This window comes from Pleurodeles waltl, chromosome 3_1, assembly GCF_031143425.1.
Source record: "Pleurodeles waltl isolate 20211129_DDA chromosome 3_1, aPleWal1.hap1.20221129, whole genome shotgun sequence".
In the NCBI taxonomy this organism is placed as follows: Eukaryota; Metazoa; Chordata; class Amphibia; order Caudata; family Salamandridae; genus Pleurodeles; species Pleurodeles waltl.
Genome location: NC_090440.1, coordinates 688,560,571 through 688,582,266, shown reverse-complemented (window position 1 = coordinate 688,582,266; position 21,696 = coordinate 688,560,571). Strand labels below are relative to the sequence as shown.

General features: G+C 46.3%; 1 protein-coding gene across 18 annotated transcripts in view; it reads left to right on the top strand.

The window, feature by feature from the left end:
- ADGRB2 (adhesion G protein-coupled receptor B2) overlaps positions 1 to 21,696 on the top strand; it is a 1,191,470-nt gene that overhangs the window by 771,715 nt on the left and 398,059 nt on the right. For all 18 annotated transcript variants that reach the window (XM_069223314.1, XM_069223308.1, XM_069223306.1 and 15 more), the window contains 2 exons: positions 4,838 to 5,032; positions 16,068 to 16,136. In XM_069223314.1, coding sequence (XP_069079415.1) covers positions 4,838 to 5,032; positions 16,068 to 16,136 — 264 coding nt within the window. The remainder of the gene's footprint in view (positions 1 to 4,837; positions 5,033 to 16,067; positions 16,137 to 21,696) is intronic.

The window sequence follows — 21,696 nt, the reverse complement described above, 5'->3', positions numbered from 1 at the left end:
GAGAGCATATGTCTAGTCCTTATTTTCCAGAGCTATGCCAACACCAGGTGGAGTGTGAGTTCTCTGACCCCAGGGAGCTTACAATGGAGGCAGACTTCTGGGTGAGTACCAGAGAGTCTGAAGAGGCATTTGGGGGTGCTCCTGAGAGGAGTGGTCTAGGTAGTTCCCAACCAGGTGAGGTAGGGAAGGATTGTAGTGTCCCAGGTAGGACCCAGTGTAGTGGGATGGGTGAGGGACCCCATGTCCAGTCTCAGAGGAGAGGGAATGGGGATGGGTTGAGGCCCAAGGTGCCCGAGATCCGGTCCCAGGTCCTGGAGGGTTCCCTGCGGGAACACCAGGAGGGGAGCCTAGCCTGTACCATAGGGCCATCTGTTGAGGGAGACCCCACAGTGTCAGGAGAACTTGGGGGGGCGGCTGTAGCCAGCGTCCCACCAGTTCTGGTGTCTGGCAGTACCACTCCTAGTGAGGGGGTGCAGAAGTCCAGACAGAGGGTTGAGAGGGGGTTGCGGACCCCAGTGGAGAACCTGGAGGGTCAGGGGTCAGCTCTGAGAGCAGAGCCCCCCATGAATGACCTTGGTGAGACCATTTCTGGGTTGGGGGGAATCCAGACTCTGTCAGATGGGCAGAGGTCAGGAGACCTGCGCCAGCCAGACTCTTGTGTGGCCCTTCGGGACAGTGTGTCCCTTGAGGGGGGTAAGTGTGCCCCCCTGGAAGTCCTGGTGTGCCAGGCAGTGGTTCAACCGCAGGGTGGTGACCCTAGGTTGGATGACCAGGTTCAGAGGGTAAACTCTGACCTGGTAGGGGGTAGGTATGCCCCCCAGGAAGTCCTGGTTTGCCAGGCAGTGATCCAGTCTGTGGGTACAGACCCTGGATTGGGAGGCCAGGTTAAGGGAGTCCCCCCTGACCTGGAGGAAGGGGCTACTGCTAACAGTGCCCCTACCATGTTGTCTTCTGGGGGGGCCACTCCTAGTTGGGTGGTTCAGGACCCCAGAAGAGAGGGCAGGGGGAGGGAAGCCTCACCCCTGGCCCTGGTCCAACCTGAAGGTACAGACCCCAGGTTGGAGGATCAGTTGCAGGTTAACATCCCTGCACTGGTGGAAGAATTGTGCAGGACTGCTTCTACAAGCACCCTGACAGTTTTTGACTCTGGGGGTGCCGCTTCTGCAGGGAGGTTACAGAGCCCCAGAGGGGAGGACCAGGGTCAGGTTGTCATCCCTGACCTGGTGGAAGAGAGAGTGGTCAAAGGGTGCCAGGCACCTGGGGCTACCACCCCCCACTCTCCACAGTCACAGTGGTTAGAGAGGCCTGAGGTCGGGCTCTCATCCCTGACAGTTGTCTGGGGCCACTGTGGCTTGCTGTCCTGGTGGACAGAGTTGCCCCTGGGGGGGGGAGGACGAGAGTCACACCCCGGGGGTGGAGTGGGCAACACCACTGTGTTGGCCCTGGTGGTACTATCTGCCCATTGCAATACATCTGTGAGCAAAGTAAAGTTAGGTGTTGCACAGATGGTGTCTGTAGATGTGGAGAAGGGTTCCCCATGGGTTAGCTTAGTGGGCCCTGAGAGTATGGACAGAGGGATCCAACTGGAGTCAGGAAGGCGTAGAACTGGAACATGCCCCTGCTGTTGTGGGCCTGGGTCCCTGTTCTATCGCCCCAATCAGGGAAGTACATCAAGGTATTGATTGTTCTCCCCTGGCTTTAGGCTGGTAGGGGGTCGTGTTGGACTTTTGCTTATGCAGGGTCATCCCCAGACTTTTTTGCCTCCTGCCTCCTATTTTTTTCTGACATGTTGCTGTTGGCTTTTCAACTCTGAGCACTTTACCACTGCTAACCAGTGCTAAAGTGCATATGCTCTCCTGTTTAAATTGTATGTAAGTGGTTTATCCATGATTGGCATATTTGATTTACTAGTAAGTCCCTGGTAAGGTGCACTAGAGGTGCCAGGGCCTATAAATCAAATGCTACTAGTGGGCCTGCAGCACTGGTTGTGCCACCCACATAAGTAGCTCTGTAATCATGTCTCAGACCTGCCACTGCAGTGTCTGTATGTGTAATTTTACACTGTAAGTTCGACTTGGCAAGTGTACCCACTTGCCAGGCCTAAACCTTCCCTTTCCTTACATGTAAGGCACCCCTAAGGTAGGCCCTAGGTAGCCCCAAGGGCAGGGTGCAGTGTATGGATAAGGTAGGACATATAGTAATGTGGTTTATATGTCCTAACAGTGAAATACTGCCAATTTCGTTTTCACTGTTGCAAGGTCTGTCTCTCTCATAGGATAATATGGGGGCTACCTTTAAATATGATTAAAGTGTAGATTCCCCTAGAGAGTAGATGGACATGTGGAGTTTGGGATCCCTGAACTCACAATTTAAAAATACATCTTTTAGTAAAGTTGATTTTAAGATTGTGAGTTTGGAAATGCCACTTTTAGAAAGTGAGCATTTTCTTGCTTAAACCATTCTGTGACTCTGCCTTGTTTGTGGATTCCCTGTCTGGGTCAGGTTGACAGTTGGGTTGTTTTTCACCTCACACCAGACAGTGACACAAAGGGAGCTGGGGTGTAATCTGCATTTCCTGATTAGCCATCTCTGCTAGGAGGGAGGGGTGGAGTGGTCACTCTCATCTGAAAGGACTGTGCCTGCCTCTGACAATGCTGTCTCCAACCCCCTGGTGTGTGTCTGAGGCCTTGCCTGGGCAAGGCAGGATTTCACCAGAAGGTGTGAGTCCCCTTTGAAGGAAGGTGACTTCAAAGACTAAAATGGGTATAAGAAGGGCACCCAAACTTACAAACTTTAGAAACACTTCTGGAATCCAGGGGAACCTCTGCCTGGAGAAGAGCTGATCGCTGAGGAACAAGTGCTGCCCTGCCTGTGACTGTGCTTTGTGGAGCTTTCCTGCAGTGCTGCTTCTGCCAGAGTAAGAGGGCAAAGACTGGACTTTGTGTGCCTTCCATCTTGAAGAAGAAATCTCCAAGGGCTTGATGTAGAGCTTGCCTCCTGTTATTGAAGTCTCAGGGATAGCAAAGACTTCTTCCTGCCAGCACCTGGAGTCTCTGGAGAGACCCCTACTCTGCTCTGTGGTGCCCTTCCAGTTCCTGGGACCCTGAAAGGAGAGGCTGGCAGCCTAAGGACAAAAATACACGCACCGAGTGCCGTGCGGAGAAAAGATCGACGCGAATCCGATCGCGGCTGAGAAAACGACGCGACGCCGGCTCCGCAGCTGAGAAACGACGCCGCAGGAAACGCGACCGGAGAATCGACGCCCGGAGCAGGAGAAACGACGCGCAGCATCGCTGACGAAGGCTGAGAGATCGCAACCAGCGCCGCGGGACTCTCGGACCGTCGCGTGGCTGGCTTTTTCGACGCGCCTCGCCGTGCCGAGCTGTTTTCGACGCATATAACCGTGCAGGGTTATTTTCGACGCACACCGCCCGTGCGGGGTTATTTTTGACGCAAACCAGGTACATTTACACGCTAGCAGCGCTAGTGTGTTGTTACAACTACCTAAAGACTCTTTTTATTTTAAACCTTTAAAAAAATCATAACTTGACTTGTGTATGTTGGATTTTTGTCGTTTTGGTCTTGTTTTGTCTAGATAAATATTTCCTATTTTTCTAAACTGGTGTTGTGTCATTTTGTAGTGTTTTCATTAAGTTACTGTGTGTGTTGGTACAAATACTTTACGCCCAGCACTCTGAGGTTAAGCCTACTGCTCTGCCAAGCTACCAAGGGGGTAAGCAGGGGTTAGCTGAGGGTGATTCTCTTTTATCCTAACTAGAGTGAGGGTCCTTGCTTGAACAGGGGGTAACCTGACTGTCAACCAAAGACCCCATTTCTAACAGTGAGGTTGGGAAGGGGGTTGAGGACTAATAAGGGTAGCGTAACTGGATATCAAGGGGGTGGTAGGGTTCAAGGATTGGTAGAATTAAGGGGTATTTTAGGGACTTTTAGGGTTCCGGAATGGGTAGCACTAAGAGATAGTTTAGATTTCTAAGGGATTGTTAGGGTATAGTTAGGAACATTAAAGAATGCAAGGAAAAAAAAAAATTAAATTCAAAATTTTTAGAATTGACATAGGGAATAACGAAGGGCATGACATTATTACCTCGCAATTTCAACTTGACTAAAATGTCGTTGATGTTTTAAAAGACAACGGTTTTACCCACACCAGAGTAAAGAGAGTATAAAAGTCATATTGTAGAGGATTAATTAAGTTATTTATTAAGTTGTTGAGTGTGATAAGAGGTTCCAAGGCTTTGGAAAATAGTAGTTGGCAAACAGGGTGATAGTAAGACAAGGTTAACAGATCTGTGATATTTTTTTTAATAGGGGTAATACCACTACTGACTCTGAGAGTACATACATGCCAGTACTTATTGTGGTACATACAAATTCCACTACATTAAAGTAACGGTGACTCCACCTGCATGCTGTGGAAGCACACGTAAAAGTTAGTAGATAAAAAAGCAGTGCTTGAAGTGTGTTCAGACATGTAACATCTTTTATGAAGTTAAGTGACCAAGCCACCTCTTTCAGGTAGTGCTAACGTTTCCTAATGTCGATGTGGCCTAGTGAAATTAACCGTTATACAAACATTCTTGGGTAGACTGTAATGAGGAGTCAAGAAGGAGCATAGGACTGTTTGCAAATGGTTGTCATTATCTGCCACTGGTCCTAATTTTTTATATTTATTCCACATTTAGAGGAAAACAGGTGTCAAACTTGATGTTAAGTGTGACTTCGACAGTATGCGCATCACTTAAAATACTGCACACTGCATATAACCTGTTGATTTTACTTTCCATGCAATATAACAATATTTTAATATCATTCCTAGTTAAGAGAGCACTTGGCGAAAGGACATCGGGTGCTAGCTGGTGAAGGCATGTCACAGGTGGTGCGTAGCCTTCTGGAGTTGGTGTCAAGAAAGACATATCTAAGTGGGGATCTTCTCTTCTCTGTGGAGATCTTACGGAATGTTACTGATACATACAAAAGAGCAACCTATGTCCCATCTTTTGAGGATGTACAGGTAATCTACTGCAAGGTCTTTGTGTTTAAATGTGTTTGTGTCGGGATTTATTTTTTAATTCATTTGTGAGGTTTTATTATGAACCAACCAGGCATACAGGGCTTCAGGGAGCTTTTGAGTGGTTGAAGGGAAAAACTAACTCAGACACAACCTGATATGAGAGTATCAAAAGTACATTGAAACACAAGCTATGTTAAAATCTGAAAAATCAGCACCTAAAGCTTAAACATACACAGAGTATAACTTGCATGCCTCCATATCGTCACATTCGCTAAATGACATATCTTCTTTCCCATGTAAAAAGTTATTTGTCACTTGAATGTCTTCCATTATTTTTCTTGAAGTATTTTCAACAAGTGATATGTTTGTGGTCCTGAACTATGTATGTCTGTCTTTTCGCACACAGGCTTGCATTTAATCTCATAAAGTACAATTTTCCACTTGTATTAATAATGCCTCCTTTCCTCAGATGAGGGCTGTCCTCACAAACCATCTTTCAGCAAATTACATCCTTGAGTCGAAAAAATCATGAGTAGCGAACACCACCACGACCAGAAACAACATAATGATCTTAACATCTGTAAACCCTATATTGTTTCTTAAAATGGTGCAGGGACATTTTGGGAAAAGCCCAGAGGTGGAGCAGTAATGCAGACTATGGGGGTCATTCTGACCCTGGCGGCCGGTGGCCGCCAGGGCCACCGACCACGGGAGCACCGCCAACAGGCTGGCGGTGCTCCCGAGGGCATTCTGACCGCGGCGGTTCAGCCGCGGTCAGAAAGGGTAAACCGGCGGTCTCCCGCCGGTTTACCACTGCCCTTCAGAATCCTCCATGGCTGCGGAGCGCGCTCCGCAGCCATGGGGATTCTGACACCCCCTACCGCCATCCTGTTCCTGGCGGGTCTCCCGCCAGGAACAGGATGGCGGTAGGGGGTGCCGCGGGGCCCCCGTAAGAGGGCCCCGCAAAGTATTTCAGTGTCTGCTAAGCAGACACTGAAATACGCGACGGGTGCAACTGCACCCGTCGCACCCCTGCAACTACGCCGGCTCAATTCTGAGCCGGCGTCCTCGTTGCAGGGGCATTTCCTCTGGAACGGCAGGCGCTCTTTTGGAGAGCGCCCGCCGGCCCAGAAGAAATGTCTGAATGGCCGCCGCGGTCTTTTGACCGCGGTGCGGTCATTCAGCGGCGGTACCTTGGCGGACAGCCTCCGCCGTCCGCCAAGGTCAAAATGACCCCATATGTGACCAGTTTCTCTTAATGCCACAAATGCTTAATCAATAAGTAAAACCCAAAAATCAACAGTGTGTATTGCTCATGTTATTGAACATATGCAAAGTAAAGACACCAAGGAGAGCAAATGTCGTCAGTAATACCAGAATACTTCATTACATTCTCTTACTGAAGTTTCAAGACTGTGGTTTGCGAATAACTTCATGTACCTCAGTACACTATACAGAGCCGGTGTTAAATGTTTGTAGTTTTCTCACTGAAATAGGGAAACAGTAAAAAAAAAAAAAAAAAACTGATACTTCCTGGTCTGAGCAGTTATTCCCTGCACCTAATAATGAAGTACAGCCTAATTCTAACAATTAGGGGGCTTAAATCTGTCATTGAATACATTTCTAATAAGATTTCAGGGTTGCTACTGACCTGCAGTACCACTTTAGTCTGTTGAAAGTGGTGAGGTTTTGTTATACTTTCCACTTCAGCACCTTCCTTGTCTCTGTCCTTACGTATTTGAGTAAGAGTTCCTACCTTTTCCGCCTTGCTCCCACCTATTCAAGCATGTTCTGTTCTTTCACTCAATTGGCGGTCACCACTGGGTAGTTATAGTTAGGACCACGTTTCCATATCAAAAACATTTTTTGGTTTGCTAATAGCTTTAGAACCTTTTGATGGATCTTCACTAAACTTTCCCCAAAAAATTAGTGTACCTCAGCTGATCCCTGGAAAGTATTGGGACAATCCGTCAAGCAGGCGGCAAGAAAAAAGGAAGGGAGGGATTCAAAATGAGTTTCCCCAGACTGTTTTCAATAGGAAAATTATACAGCGATAAATGGCAAAACGGAATTACTCCAAAGTTAGCAGGCAGCTAGATCTTGGGCCAAAAAACATGCTTTTGTGAGTTGGTGCAAATCCGTTCAGTGTTTTTTGAGAAACTAAGGTTCACAATTTTTTAATATGTCAAACCGCAGAGGATCCTCAGATATAACAGATCAAAAGATATGATCTGATTGGCTGCCAGAACATTAACAAAGATGCAGCTGCAGACATTTTAAGACTCAGGTGGTCATTATGAACATGGCGGTCTGGACCGCCACGCCTGCGTTGGCAGTCATTACCGCCAACGGCATGGCGGTCCAGACTGCCATATTCTGAACACAGTAGTGAACTGGCTGCAAAGCAGCCAGTTCTCTACCACCCACCGCCAGGCCAGATTCGACCGCCAGGCCGACTGTGGACACATTTAACCCGGTGGTGGAGGCTGGACAGGCGGTGAATTATGATCCCATTTCCACCAGGGATTCCCTGGCGAGTTACACCGCCAGGTAATCCCTGGCGGAAAGCATACGGGTGACAGAAATAATCATTCCTGTCACCTGTATGTGACACGCCAGGCCCCTCTCCCCTTCTCACAACACCTACTCATCCCCCCCAAGCCCCTAGCACATACCCCACCCCCTAAACCCTGAAAAACGACTCCCCAACCCTCCACCCCCAAAACCCCATGTAGGTCCCCCCACTCTGACCCTCCCCCTCTCCCACCCGCCACCCCTACATACAGGTCCTCACACACCCCAACCCCCCACATCCACATGCACCCATTCACCCACATGCATACATGCACTCAGACACACATCTCCCCATATACTCACACACACCACATGCAGTCACACACTCACACTCACACACACACACACACACCCCTTCCCTCTCACCCCCCCTTCCCACTCGGAGAGCACTTACCTTTTCCGTTGTGCTGCTCCGGGAGGGAACGGGCTCCCTGGATGCTGCTCTGCCGCCATTGCTGCCTCTCCATACACCACCACGCCTATAACTGCTTCATTATAGGCATGGCAGTGTATGGAGTGACGTGGCGGTGAGGGTGAAGCAGCATCCACCCCCGCAACCGACCGCCCGCATGGCGGCCCTCACCGCCATCAATGGTGGTAAGGCACCTTGCGTCATTATTTGGCGGGATGCCGGTCACCAACACTGGCAGTCTTTCATTGACAGCCGGCATGGATGGCAGCTGGGCACCCCGCCAAAAACATAATGGGACCCTTCAGTCTCCTCTCCTTCAAAAAGGTTATGGGAAACACTTAGGTGGCAGGGACACACTACCCCCTAGGCCTGGTGGGGGAAATTCATGAAGGCCACCGTCTTCCCCCCCCCGGTGAAGGCTGCCACTGAATGGGGTGGCAGGGCGGGGGAGGTGTAGAAAAAATAAAAATAAAAAAACACTTTTCAGTTTCTTCCGGAGATATGTTTGTCTTCTTTGTCCTCCTCGTCCGGGAAGCGCACAGGCTCCTAGACTCCCCTCAGCCAATCACAAAGCTCCTGTCACCAGCAGCATCGTGATTGGTGTGAGTGGCCTGCTTAGGCGCTCACAGAGGGAGTGAAGGCCCGGGCACTTTCTCCTCCTGTCTGTGCAATACAGTCGGAAGGAGAAATGCAAAGTGCACATGTGTGTTTGGCCGGCCCAATATGGCCGACCAAATACACATGCTCACTTTTGGTGTATAAACCACTCCTCCCTTCAGGGCCGTTCTGCCCTAACCTGGCTCAGCTGAAAATGAAAATGAAAATAATACTCTGTTATTATCATTTTATTTTTCCTTCTTCTAAAAGAAGGAGGAGGCACCCCCACACCCTCTTCCACCCCTAGGGCCGAAAACGTAATAATTTTTGTTTGTTGACACCAGGGATTCTTGGTAGATCAGCGGCTCCATGTTTAAAATAAATTAGCTCCTGCCCAGGTACACCTTCCCTTTGGGCTGACCGGTGTTTTTTGGGAGAAGGAGGTGCGCAGGTCCCTGCCATGAACTGTACATTGCCCGTGGGTAACTATCTTTTAAGACCTGATACTGCTACAGTGTCCCAGGACCCCATCCCCAAGGGCTCTGGTCTTCCCTGCCCATGAGAGTGTGGGCATGGAATATAAGGTTTATTTCCTGCCCGCACTCTCCCAGGAAGGGAAAACAACTTTGCTCTCATCCAGCCAGGAGCAAAGAAAGAAGCTGCTCCCACCGATGCAGGAGCAAATGAAAGAAGCCAGCTCCCGCTGGCAAACACTATGGCACCCAGGAAGGGTGCTGGCTGGGGAGCAGGCAGTGGCCGTGGGAGCCTTGGTTCTTTCCCTGCGGCCCAAACATTGGAATGTGTTGTGGATTCCATGATTTAAAATGGCGGCTCCTGCCGTCGCCCAGTATGGGTGTTCTGTGGAACAGGCAAGGTTCACAGAGGCCTTGGTGCCCCGCCAAATATTTGGATATTTTGGGGGGGTGCCCCTGCTGCCCCCATGGTCAAAAGGGGACTTCCTTAAAAAAGTGCCAGCTTCCTCCGCACTCCTGAACATTTGGTCATGTTGTGGGTGATCATGGTGGACACTAGGGCACCCACTTAAAATAAAAAATAAAAACATAGAAAAGAATAACAAATGAGCATCAGGAGTTCTTACTATTCACTGTGCTGTGAGTGGAGCACCCCATAATACCATAGGGCTTTTTTAAATTATATTTTTCTTCCTCTTGATCATTTTTTTGTGATGGGTTAGAAAGGGGAGGGGCACCACCAACCATTTTTTAATGTTGGCAGGGAATGCAACAACCCACAGCAACCTTAAAAAACACAGTAACTTTCCTGGGTCAATGAAATCCATGACCCCAGGAGAGCGTACAGTGTTTTTTTTTAAGCACTCTCAGCTGGAGCTGTTCGTCAGCTGCAGTGTAAGCACCTCTTTATGCTGGGTCTAGAGTTTCATTTTGTGGCCTTAAAAATGTTTAAAAAAGAGACTCAGACAGCTTGATGTTTTCTGTTGATTTTTTTTTGTACAGCTTTATTAAAAGCTTTTTATAACAGTCTCTTTTATTAAATGCTGCAATGTGTGAATTTATAAAATACACATTTGATTATATTTATTGGTGACTTTTTGACAAAGATAAAGCAATAGGTTGCTTCTTATATTTTGGTGTTCTGACCCTTTGGCAATGTCTTCCTTACTTAAAATTGCACCCTTTATATTGTTACATCAAAACCTCAGATGTGCATGAGCAAGCCCATGCTGGGAATGGCCAACGGCCGTGTGCAGCACAACGTAGGACTCCCACGGGGGGCGGAAGACAAGCCCTGTGCTCAACCCCACACTGCGTACTGCTTTGGTCATCTTACTTTAATTTTAAAAACGTTAAAATTCACTGAAAAGGCAAAGGTTAAAATGATGTTAAAGTTATGTCAAAATGTTGGTTAAAACATACTGTTTTAAACTAAGAAAACCATTGAAATTCACCATTTGTCATTATCTCAAGTAGCATAACTTGTGTCCTAAAGTAACTATAGCTTGCGCTTTCTACTAATTACCTCACGTATTACATCACTCATGACATGTTCATTTGACATCATTGATTACATGACTGCAAGATATAAAATTACATCATTGATGGCAAAACTGGGCATGGCCAGGGCATGAATTATAGTTACTTTAGGGCATGAGTAGGCAGCTGCATGGCCACCGTATATTTAAAGTCCTTCTAAGGGTTATTTATTTATTTAAGGCTCTCTTAAGTCCCAGCATAATAATGTGTGGGATTAGGTGTAGGTGTTTCACCACCGGGAAGCATTCACGTAAGCGGCATCAGACCCCTTCTCCTAGGAGAGCATGAAGATATTATGACAGGTGACCTTCTTAAAGGGTATAGGTTTCTCATCTTCCTTTTTAATAGAAACAGTTATAGGCCTTGGTGAGGTATTTGTCTGAGGCCTTTATCAGACAACAGGCTCTCATGCGCCTTCCCAAGTCTTATTGGTGTCCCTATTCGTTGGCCTTCATGACCTTCTACTGCGTATGTTGACGGGGAAGGGGAGGTTATGTGGGGGTATGAACAGAAGGAAACGGTTTATGGGGTAGTATCATATTTGTGATAAAATCTTCAGTTGTTACACAAAGACAATCTGTACCGATGGGAGGCCCAATTTCATAGACCAGTTTTTTCTAAATTTTCAGTAAATTCTATATTCCCTCAATCTTTTAAAAAAGTGAATGGATCATCCTGAGTGATCTTTAGTGCTTCAGTTTAGTGATTGGGTTTAGCTGTTTGCATAGGTAGAGGTGGATCTTTCTATGGTTCTGACATTGGATCTAATGCTAGATAAGACAATTGGGCAGACAGAATTTCTTAAGGAGGGTGTATTTATTGCAGATCCAGTGGGCACAAATGGTGAATAGGCTCGAGAGAGAGTCTATGCTTATTTAAAAATCCACAAGGTGCAGTATTTGCATATAATTCAAGGCTCTAGCTTACTTTCATTTAAAAAGGTGAAGAATGCTCAGATGGAAACTCAAACAAAGTTCATGTCAAATGTTACTTCTGATAATATAAAAAGTCTCTAAATCATCAGAAACAAATAGTTACAGCGTATAATTTAGATGTTAGAGGTCAGAAGTTGGATGCTGCTCAAAAGGCCTGCCTTTTAAAAATGCAACTTCATTTTCTGACAACTGATCGCGTGCAGATGAACTAGAGGCGGTTCTGCACAAGTCATCCAAGACCCAAGAACAACTTTTCACTGTTGGAACTGATATTTTGATAGAAATAGAAAGTCATTAGAATGGTCTCATCCTCTGAGATATGAATGAACAATCATGTAACCAAGCAGATTTCTAGTTGAGAGGCTGCCAGTCTTCTTCTGATCCTAGGGGAAAATCTCTCCAGCATTCCTGACTATGCCGAGATTCGTTGGCTGTCCAGTCCAGTGGGAGGCCAACTTTCTCTATTTCAGAAAAAATGACAGAAGTCCATTTCATGTACAAGCTTCAGGAGGTGGTGTCCTTGGGGTGTGCAATAGACTTTACCTCTTTTCCCATAAGATGCCGCTGTGTTCCAACTCCTTGGCCCAAGAATCTGTTAAAACGTAAGGCTTTACAAGCCAGTATCAAATCCATAATTCAGAATGAGACATTCCAGGACAATTCCAGAAACAAATCCTAGGGTGGTGCTCAATAGTGTTTCTGCTCGGCAAAGCATCAAAACACTTAAGGCGAATAATAGCAACTAGCACATCAATGGCTTTATAACAATACCTACTACCTACTGCTAAGGAAGTGAGTTAATTTCAAGTCCTTATACTTGCTGTTTAAAGCTTTCCATCAGCTAGGCCCCAACTATCTTAGGTTGCTCTTACCTGGTATGCCCCTAATAGGTCATTACGATCTGTGGGTAAAGGATGGTAAATATACCACAGTTTTGAAAAGCTAGGTGGGGGGAGGAAGAGCCTTCACATTGGCAGCGTCCAGACTTTGGAATAAGTTGCCGGGTGATATCGGAGGGGTGGACTCTTATATGTCATTTCGTAGGAAGGTCAAAACTTGGCTGTTCTCAGCAGCATAATTGGCTGGGTGTTTGCCTTTCAGGGGGACCTTTTTGATTTCTTCTCTCCTGCTCTACCACTTTGACGCCTTTGTTGGTTTAACACGCCTTATAACTACAAATACAAATACTTCAAAATGAGTATGCTTCAACAGATTCTAACTCTGTTGTCCCAGACAGTCTTTCTGCTGTCCATTAATTGCAACATGCCTGTCTCCATCAGGTAGTCTCATGAGACGTTTCTCAGGTTTGTGTCAGGGTCATCATTGCCAATTTAGAGACCTCCAGTTCAGGATAAATCAACTTCTCAATTACTCACCAATACTCTTGCTCTTCTGATGCCAATGCTTCACAGCAAGGGCATTGAAGTCCCCTTTTATTTGGGTGGTGTTTAATCCATTCTACATCCTATGAACCAGCATTCAGGGACACTCTACAAACGGTTTGGGTATTTCAGGAGTACAGATTTTTGATCGAGGCAAAGTCCACCTTCAAACAACTCAAAGCCCGGAATAAATAGGTGTCTGGTTTCAGACGGACACAAACCGTGCTCTTGCATTCCAAACTTAGGCGACCAAGCTGCATTGTTGGGTGACCTATTTGTTCCAAAGAAATTAGTCTTCAGTGAGGAATTGGCCCAGGTGCAGTGAGACTTGTTAGGCACACCAACTGAAGTCAGAAGTTTGGTATTACTTGGAACTGGAGTTCATTTCTCCCTTTTGTTGTGTATTTTTCTTTAATGTATTTTTTTAATTTGTTTTTGTTTCCCTGAGTATGCCCTTACTTGGGTCCCCTGGCCCTTCACATATTCATAAGATTTGGCTGCAGTGTCAAGAAGTCTTGAAATACCGATTCTGTCACAAAGTGTTTTCAGATTTCTTCACTGGTGGTTACTTCTGTCCAGTTTGGTATTGGGAATTCCCCATTTGTCACCTGCTCCAGAGTTCCCTGCTACTAATGCCCTTACTCTGCAGAGGATTGGTAGTCACTTTAAGAAATGAGACAATTTGAGGGAAATGATGGTTTAATACATGCTTAGGAGATTCATGGTGCAGCTGTAGTGGTTCGCAGCAGCAATACTGTGACAAAATCATTCCTAAACTGGCAGTTTGGGACAGACTCCTATTAATTGAATGATCTAGTTAATCAGAAACTGTTCCCTGTTTCCTCCAGTGCAGCTCACATTAAGGTGATAACCAATATAAAAGCAAACTGTCTGGTATTTTTCTCATCCCTTGACTTTGCCTTGGTACTGTCAGTATTTCAGAATACCTTTCTCTGATTCAATTCCCCAATAGCATCTCTGTTTTCAACTGGCAGTGCTTTACTCCCTCAATGCTTGTTATGTTTCCAGGATCCATTTACCTTGTGGACAGATTCTAAGTCTGTGGCCATAAACGTTATTGTCCGAATTCACTCCACATGCCCACATTACTTGTCTTTTGGCAAAACTAGAGTGAGACAAGAAACACATGATTGTGTCACTGCTTGGAAACTGTGATTTCCACTTCTTGGTCAAATGATGATGGACCGGAAATGAATACTGTTAATTATTTCCTCTTTACATCATCATCCTCTCATCACTGCTTCTTATCTGCACCTGAAGTTGTCTGTATGGAAGCTCAGAGAAGAGAGCATCTTTCTCTGTCTCTCTTGCTGCTCTCAATTCAGGCCTTTTGAAGATTAACATGAACATCTCATAACCATCACTGAACTCTTTCTTTTGCAAATACTGTCACCTTAAGCATATATCTTCTATTTAATGTGCCTCTGCAGTCATCCTTAGTTTTCACAGGATGAGTTTGATGAAAGTTTATCTGTTCTCTCCCTATGTTTATTGTGAGCAGCAATTAAAGATTTTTCACCCACTTTGGGTAAGTTATCTTCCATAGAAGAATTAATTTATGCTTATTCAGTGTGTTTTCTTTAGTAAGACTGAAAGCAGAGGTCTTTGCTCTTACCTTGTTTTGCCAGCTTTTCAGTTCAGTCAATTCAAACCAATAAAATAGGTGTCATAGAAGATGTTGTCCTTTATTTTTTTTCAGTAACCATTACCAATGGTCATAGGCTTAGGAAATCGGTTCTCTTCTTTGTCGCCTTCCATATTTGAAGATTTTTGATGATCGCATAGTGCTTTATCTTGGCCCAGGTTTTGTTCAAAAAGTTGGCTCAGTCTTTCAAAGGGAAAACGGGATAGTTCTCCCTGGTATATATCCCAATCGATCTACTGAGCAGGATTAAAGGTTGAATAGAAGGTTGAATTTGTTTTTATTGATCTTCAGTGGTCTGCTCACTATAGACAATATGACAGGTTGTTCATCAATATTTGAATAGCCAGTTGGGGTTGCGAATGTTTTACAGTAATTTTAGGTGATGGCCCTTCATTGATGACCTGATTGGGTGCTTGGTCTGAACAGGAAATGAAGAGGGCATAAGCACCCTTTACGGTTCTTACAGGTGGCCGGATGAGGATAAGGAGATTAGTAGAAAAATAAAGATCTTGGGTAGGAGGATGCCAGACTGGAAAAGTGAAGCCTCTCATTCAAATACTTACGTGCAGAGACTTGGCAGTGAGAATCAGATAAATGAAGTGTTACCGGTAAGTAATCCATCATCCACACTTTTACCCTTTGTTGTTTCAGTAGAGTGCATGATTATAGTAAAGGGCAAAGCTTTTATGTTTTATATATGCTTTGTTCTGTCTTGTCTTCTAAATTTTATTTTACTTGTCTGCACAACCGAAGAATAAGCTCCCCTCTTCTGGCCTGATGGTTTACTTTGTCTAATCTGGTTCATTCTGATGAGGCTGATTCACAGAAGCATTTATGAGCATGTGAAGTACTACCCCCGAAATGTTCAAATCTCTATTAGTAAAAGTCACAATCCTCTCTATTTGAACTAATTGTATAAATATTCCCTGAATATTTCAATTCAGTTAACATTTTAGATGTTTTGTAGAAAATTCACAAAGGAATGTAATAGTACCTAAATGAATAGTACTAAAACATATTCCAAAAAATGCGATTGTGAGTAGCCCCTGAATACAAACTTTTGTTACAGCTAAAAAAAATATACCTCGAGGGCTCATGGTGAATTGAGCCCTACGAATATGAAAAACATACTTGCAAACCAGAAACCTTTCTTTCAATCCCAGGAACGATATAACACATATCATATCATTATTTGTTGTTCATTCCTAGTTTCTTTACCACCTTATGGAATCTCATCTGATGTGCTATATGTTTATATTAATTTCTGCATTCTATTTCTATCTTTTGCTCTTTACCTACCTTTTTTCCATGCACATCATCCCTAACATTGTCTTGATTGGTTTTACCTTTTGATATTTTCTATCACCTGCTCTGCATTTCAATCTTTTAAGTCGCCCTCTTTCAGTCTGCCTACATTGAACTTAACGTTACACCCTGTCTTCCTTCCCCTTCCACAGAAGTTCTTTCAAGCTGTCAGCCACATGGTAGATGCAGAGAATAAAGCTAAATGGGATGATGCTCAGCAGGTGAGAGCAATGTTTTCTTTTGTGTATTTCATATTTTCTGGAATGAAAAGGCAAGGTCCTGAGACTACAGTTCAAAGATATGTTTCTTTAATGTAGGTGCAAGGTATACTGCTCGGTTAAAAGTAGGCGTTTGAGGTAGCTTGGTGAGTGGCCTGTTCAGGAACAGGTAATCGTCTTTACTCTGAGTCCTTGTCTCTTCTTTACAGTCCTCAATTTGAGGGGTGCCTTGTAGCTAAAACAACATAGAAATAAGGTACTGTGACCAATTCCATAGAATGAGTCCCTTCTCTTTACTGAAGAGATGATGAGCAATCTGAAAAATGCTTGATGATAACATTGAAAAGGAATGCGAAGGGTAGCAGTGCAGGAGAGGCTGCGGTGAATAGCAGGAAATATTTGTGGTTAGTCATAGCACATAAATGTGTTGGCATGCAAAGTGGCACATAATTAACTTTGGATGCATTGTACTCAAGTATTTTGGGATGTTAGGTGGTACACAAATTGTGGTACACAAATATGATTAAATGTAATGTATAACAGGAATGTGTTGTCAAGCAGCAAGTGACGGTCACCACTGGGTAATTACAGTTAGGTCAAATAGTGTCCATAAGAAATGCCTTTTTTGTTATGCTGATAACTTTGGCAATATTTGATGAATCTAAGAAAACTTTCCAAAACATTTCCCTTGCCTGGTTTCTGCCTGGAAAGTTTTGGGGTGATCTGTCAAGGGGGCGTGCGGGGAGTTTAAGAATAAAGTGGGGGCACCAAAACTAAATTCCACAATGCATTTTCCATAGAACGTTTTAGGCAGTGCTACCGCAAAAGCTGGTAAACAGAATTAAAACTGAAATATGGAAATAGGAAGATATTGAACCATAAAGCGTGCTTTTTGTGATTTGGTATAAATCTGTTCAGTAGGTTTTGAGATACTAAGCTACAAAAATATTTGTATATCTTGATGGTTGGGTTCAAGGAACTCTTGCGAGAAACCCTCAAACCCTGTTTAAAAAGATAGAGCATTCGGATTGGCCCAGGAGGCTTGCTCCCCCCCACCACCGGGAGCCATCTCGCAGCCACTGGAGTCTGGCTTGTCTGAGAGCAAGTGCTCTAATTGGCTTTGCCAACATGAGGAAAAATGTTGCAGCCAGTCATTGCAGGACTCTGTCCCCTAATTAAAAGAAAAAAAAAAATAATACCCTGCCCTTTACTTAGCCTTGTGGGTGAGGGGTTCCAAGAGGGAGATCTGGAACCAGAGTAATAAAAAAAAAGATAGAGAGAGTAGTCCACCTTATCATTTCTATTTTGTCGGTAGGGGGAGCGTGAGAGGTCCCCCCTCCCTATGCCACACAGGGTTTCGGGAACCCCGTCACCTGGGTCCAAATTGGTAGAAAAAAAGGGAGGGGACATGTGCCCCCCCCTCCTGAGCCTCTTTTGGGCCCCAGATACACCATCCCCAAGGCCAAATAAAAAATGGAAGGGGAGGTGAGCAGCACCACCCACTCACCATCCCTATGTCCACACGGCAGATCCCAGGCACAATAATCTACAGAGTCCTGGGGGGTACACGCCTGGAACACTGTGGTTCCCTGCCTTGGAGGATGCAGCCATACCCTGCCCACCTTCTCTGGACAGGGATATCCACTTTATTTTGGTCCACTGGGAGCAGTTTAAAACAGCTGCTCCTGCCAGGCAGGTGCAAATGCACAGTTTCAGCTTCAACTAGCACCCTGTATGTCACTGGCTGCGGTTCCGGCTGGGACTGTGTTGGCCACCCTATGTGACCCCCAACATAGTAGTTTATGGATGTCCTGGGGAGGACACCCGGTAGAGGCCCAAGAGATGGGTTCTCTGGAGCCACTTGTGGCTTGGGAGAAGGACTGTGGCCCCTCCTTTCCTTATTAATAAAATATGTCGTAGGGAGGAGTCCCCAGGGCACTGAAAGACTCGGGTAGGGGGTTGCATGTTCCCTCTCCTTATAAAAAAATATATATGGGTATTTTGAGTGGGCTCTGCGACACCCAAAATAAAACATTAAAAAAAAAGAAATTGAATAATAAATTAATGTGAGAAGCTGCTCATTTATTATCCACTGCTCCTAGGAAGGAGCTCTCCATAGTGCCCTGCAAGGGATTTACTTTTTATTTGTTATATTGTTTTTAGCTTGGTGATGCCCCTACAATAGGGAGGGGCACCACCAAGCCTTTTTGAGAAAGAAATTCTCTCCCAGGTCGAGTCATTAGATCCATGACCCGAGAAGAACTTACCACATTTATTTAAAGCACTCATAACTGGGGCCCTGTGCACGCAAGGCCTCTTGGGGTTGTTTTCATAATTGCATTTTTTTTAGGCTGAAGAATGTTAAAAGAAAAACTCAGACATTTTTCTTTTATTTTTTCAGTTATCGTAAAAAAAGGTCTCAGACTACTTATTTTGACATGTTTCACACACAACGTCTAATAATAAAATTTATATAGAAACAAAGTCACAGATAAGGGTTTTGTTTTTATAAAATTGTATTATTGTAAAAACATGTTTATAATAAATAATATCTGTATATTGACATGCTCACCCCTTCATAAGCCAATAAGCTCACTTTTTATATTGTGTTGCACAAACTGTGCATGGTGTAGGGTTGGCTGCTTGTGGAGGGTGGCCTTGCGCAGCAGGGGGGTGGCTGCCCACTGAGGAGGATGGGAGTGATGGATGCAGGGCTTAGCTGCAGGCCAGTCTCTGCAGCCAAACCCCGTCTGTGCACATCCAAAGGCCGTGTACAGCAGGGCGTTGGCTGCCCACGGACGGGGATGGCTGCAGGGTGTGGCCAACCCTTCAGCCATGTGTGGTGGAGGATTGGCTTTCCATGGAGGGGTTGGCTGAAGGGCTTCACTGCAGGCCAGGTCCGGCGGCCAACCTTGATCATGCACGGCCTTTGGCCGTGAATGGCGTTGGCTTTATGTATGGTAATAAAATATGACTTTGTGTTAAAACCCCTTGGAAATTCACTGGAAAAACAAAAGGCTAAAGTGACGTTATAGGTAGGTTAACATTTCAGTGACAACATAATGTTTTAAACTAAAATAAAGCACTGAAATTCACCAGTTATAGTTCATGCCTTAAAGTAACTATAACTTGTGCCCTCACCACACTTAGCTAATTACAATCAATCAATCAGTAATTTGTTAAGCGTGCTACTCACCGGAAGGGTCTCAAGGCGCTGGGAGGAGGGGGTGTTTGCTACTGCTCGAAGAGCCAGGTCTTGAGGTGCTTCCTGAAGGTCAGGAGGTCCTGGGTCATACGTAGATTGGCGGGGAGGGAGTTCCAGGTTTTGGCGGCAAGGTGGGAGAAGGATCTGTCGCCGATTGTGGTGCAATGTATGCGGTGGACCTTTGCGAGGGCGAGGTTGGTGGAGCGGAGCTGGCGTGTTGGGATGTGAAAGTTGAGACGCTCATTGAGGTAGGCCGGTCTGGTGTCGTGGAGAGCTTTGTGAGCATGGATTAGGAGTTTGAAGAAGATCTTTTTGTTAACGGGTAGCCAGTGGGAGTCTCTAAGGTGGGCTGAGATGTGTTCGTGGCGAGGGAGGTTGAGGATGAGTCGAGCCGAGGTGTTCTGGATGCGCTGGAGTTTCTTCTGGAGCTTGGCCCCGCGTAGAGGGCGTTGCCGTAGTCCAGTCTGCTGCTGACGAGGGCGTGGGTGACCATTCTTCTGGTTTCCACGGGAATCCATTTGAAGGTCTTGCAGAGTATTCGAAGGGTGTTGAAGCATGTGGACGAGATGGTGTTGACTTGCTGGGCCAAAGAGAGCGAGGAGTCCAGTATGAAGCTGAGGTTGCGATCGTGGGTGGTAGGCGTTGGGGGCGACCCCACGGTGGCGGGCCACCAGGAGTAGTCCCATGCTGATCTGTTGGGGCTGAAGATGATTATCTCGGTCTTCTCCAAATTCAGCTTGAGGAGGCTTGCTTTCATCCAGTTGGCAATGGCGTGGAGTCCGGTGTGGAGGTTGTTCTTAGCGGTTGCAGGGTCCTTTGTGAGAGAGGGGATGAGCTGAGTGTCGCCTCCGTAGGAGACGATGTTGAGGCCGTGGGATCGGACGATGTTGGTGAGCAAAGCCATGTAGACATTGAAGAGGGTGGGGCTGAGTGAGGATCCCTAGAGGACTCCGCAGATGGTTTTGGTGGCCTTAGACAGGAACGAGGGAGGCAGACTCTTTGGGATCTTCCAGAGAGGAAGGAGGTGAGCCAGTCCAAGGCTCTGTGGCGAATTCCGGCGTCGAAGAGGCGTATGCGAAGGGTGTGGTGACAGACGGTGTTGAAGGCTGCAGAAAGGTCAAGTCGGATGAAGGTAACGGTTTCACCTTTGTCGAGCCTGCTCCTGATGTCATCGGTGCAGGCGATAAGGGCGGTCTCGGTGCTGTGGTTTTTGCGGAATCCGGACTGGGAGACGTCGAGTAGGCTGTTGTGCTCCAGGAAGTGGGAAAGTTGGTTGTTGGCTATGTTCTTGATGACCTTCGCAGGGAAGGGGAGTAGGGAGATAGGTTGGTAGTTTTTGAGGTCTTCGGGGTAGGCTTTGGGCTTTTTGAGTAAGGCATTGACTTTGGCTTGTTTCCAGCTCTCCGGGAAGATGGCAGTCTCGAAGGAGCTGTTGATGATGGTCCTGAGCTGGGGAGCAATGATTTGGCTGGCTTTATTGAAGACGTGGTGAGGGCAGGGGTCAGCAGGAGAGCCGGAGTGGATGGTGCTCATGGTCTTGGTGGTTTCTTTATCATTGCTGGGGGTCCAGGTGCTCAATATGTTGGCGCGGCACGGAGTGATGGGGTCGACCTTGGCAGTGGCGGTGGTGGGGGACGGCGGTGCGAAGCTTCCATGTATGTCTGTGATCTTGCGGTGAAAGAAGGTGGCGAGGGAGTCGCAGAGGTCTTGCGAGTGGGGAGGGTCGGCGGAGCAGGACTTGGGGTTGGTGAGCTCCTTGATGATGCTGAATAGTTCCTTGCTGTTGTGTGCGTTGTTATCAATTCGTTCTTTGTAGAAAGATCTTTTGGTGGTCCGGATGAGCTGGTGATATTTGCGCATGGCTAATTTGAGGGCGGTGAAGTTGCTTTCTGATTGTTCTTGGCGCCAGATCTTCTCGGCTTTCCGGCATTCTCGTTTGGAGGCCTGAAGGTCTGCGGTGAACCAGGGGGCTTTCTTGTTGGCGCGGGTGTTGGTGGTTTCCTTGAGCGGAGCGAGGGTGTTGGCGCAGTCGTTGAGCCATTGGTTGAGGGCGGCGGTATTGAGGTCGATGGTTTTGGGTGGTAGGGTGTGGGCGAGGTTGGAGATCAATTGGTCCTTGGAGATATTGTTCCACTTGCGGTGAGGGATCCGATGCTGTTGGTGGTGGGTGGTGGGTTTCAGGAAGGAAAATTGAACACAACGGTGGTCGGTCCAATGGAGTTCGGTGGTGTGAGTGAAGGTGATATGGCTGCTGGAGGAGAAGATGGCGTTGAGTGTGCGACCGGCTGAGTGGGTGGGCGAGGTGATCAGTTGCTTGAGGCCGAGGTTGGCAAGGTTGTCCAGTAGGGCAGAGGAGTT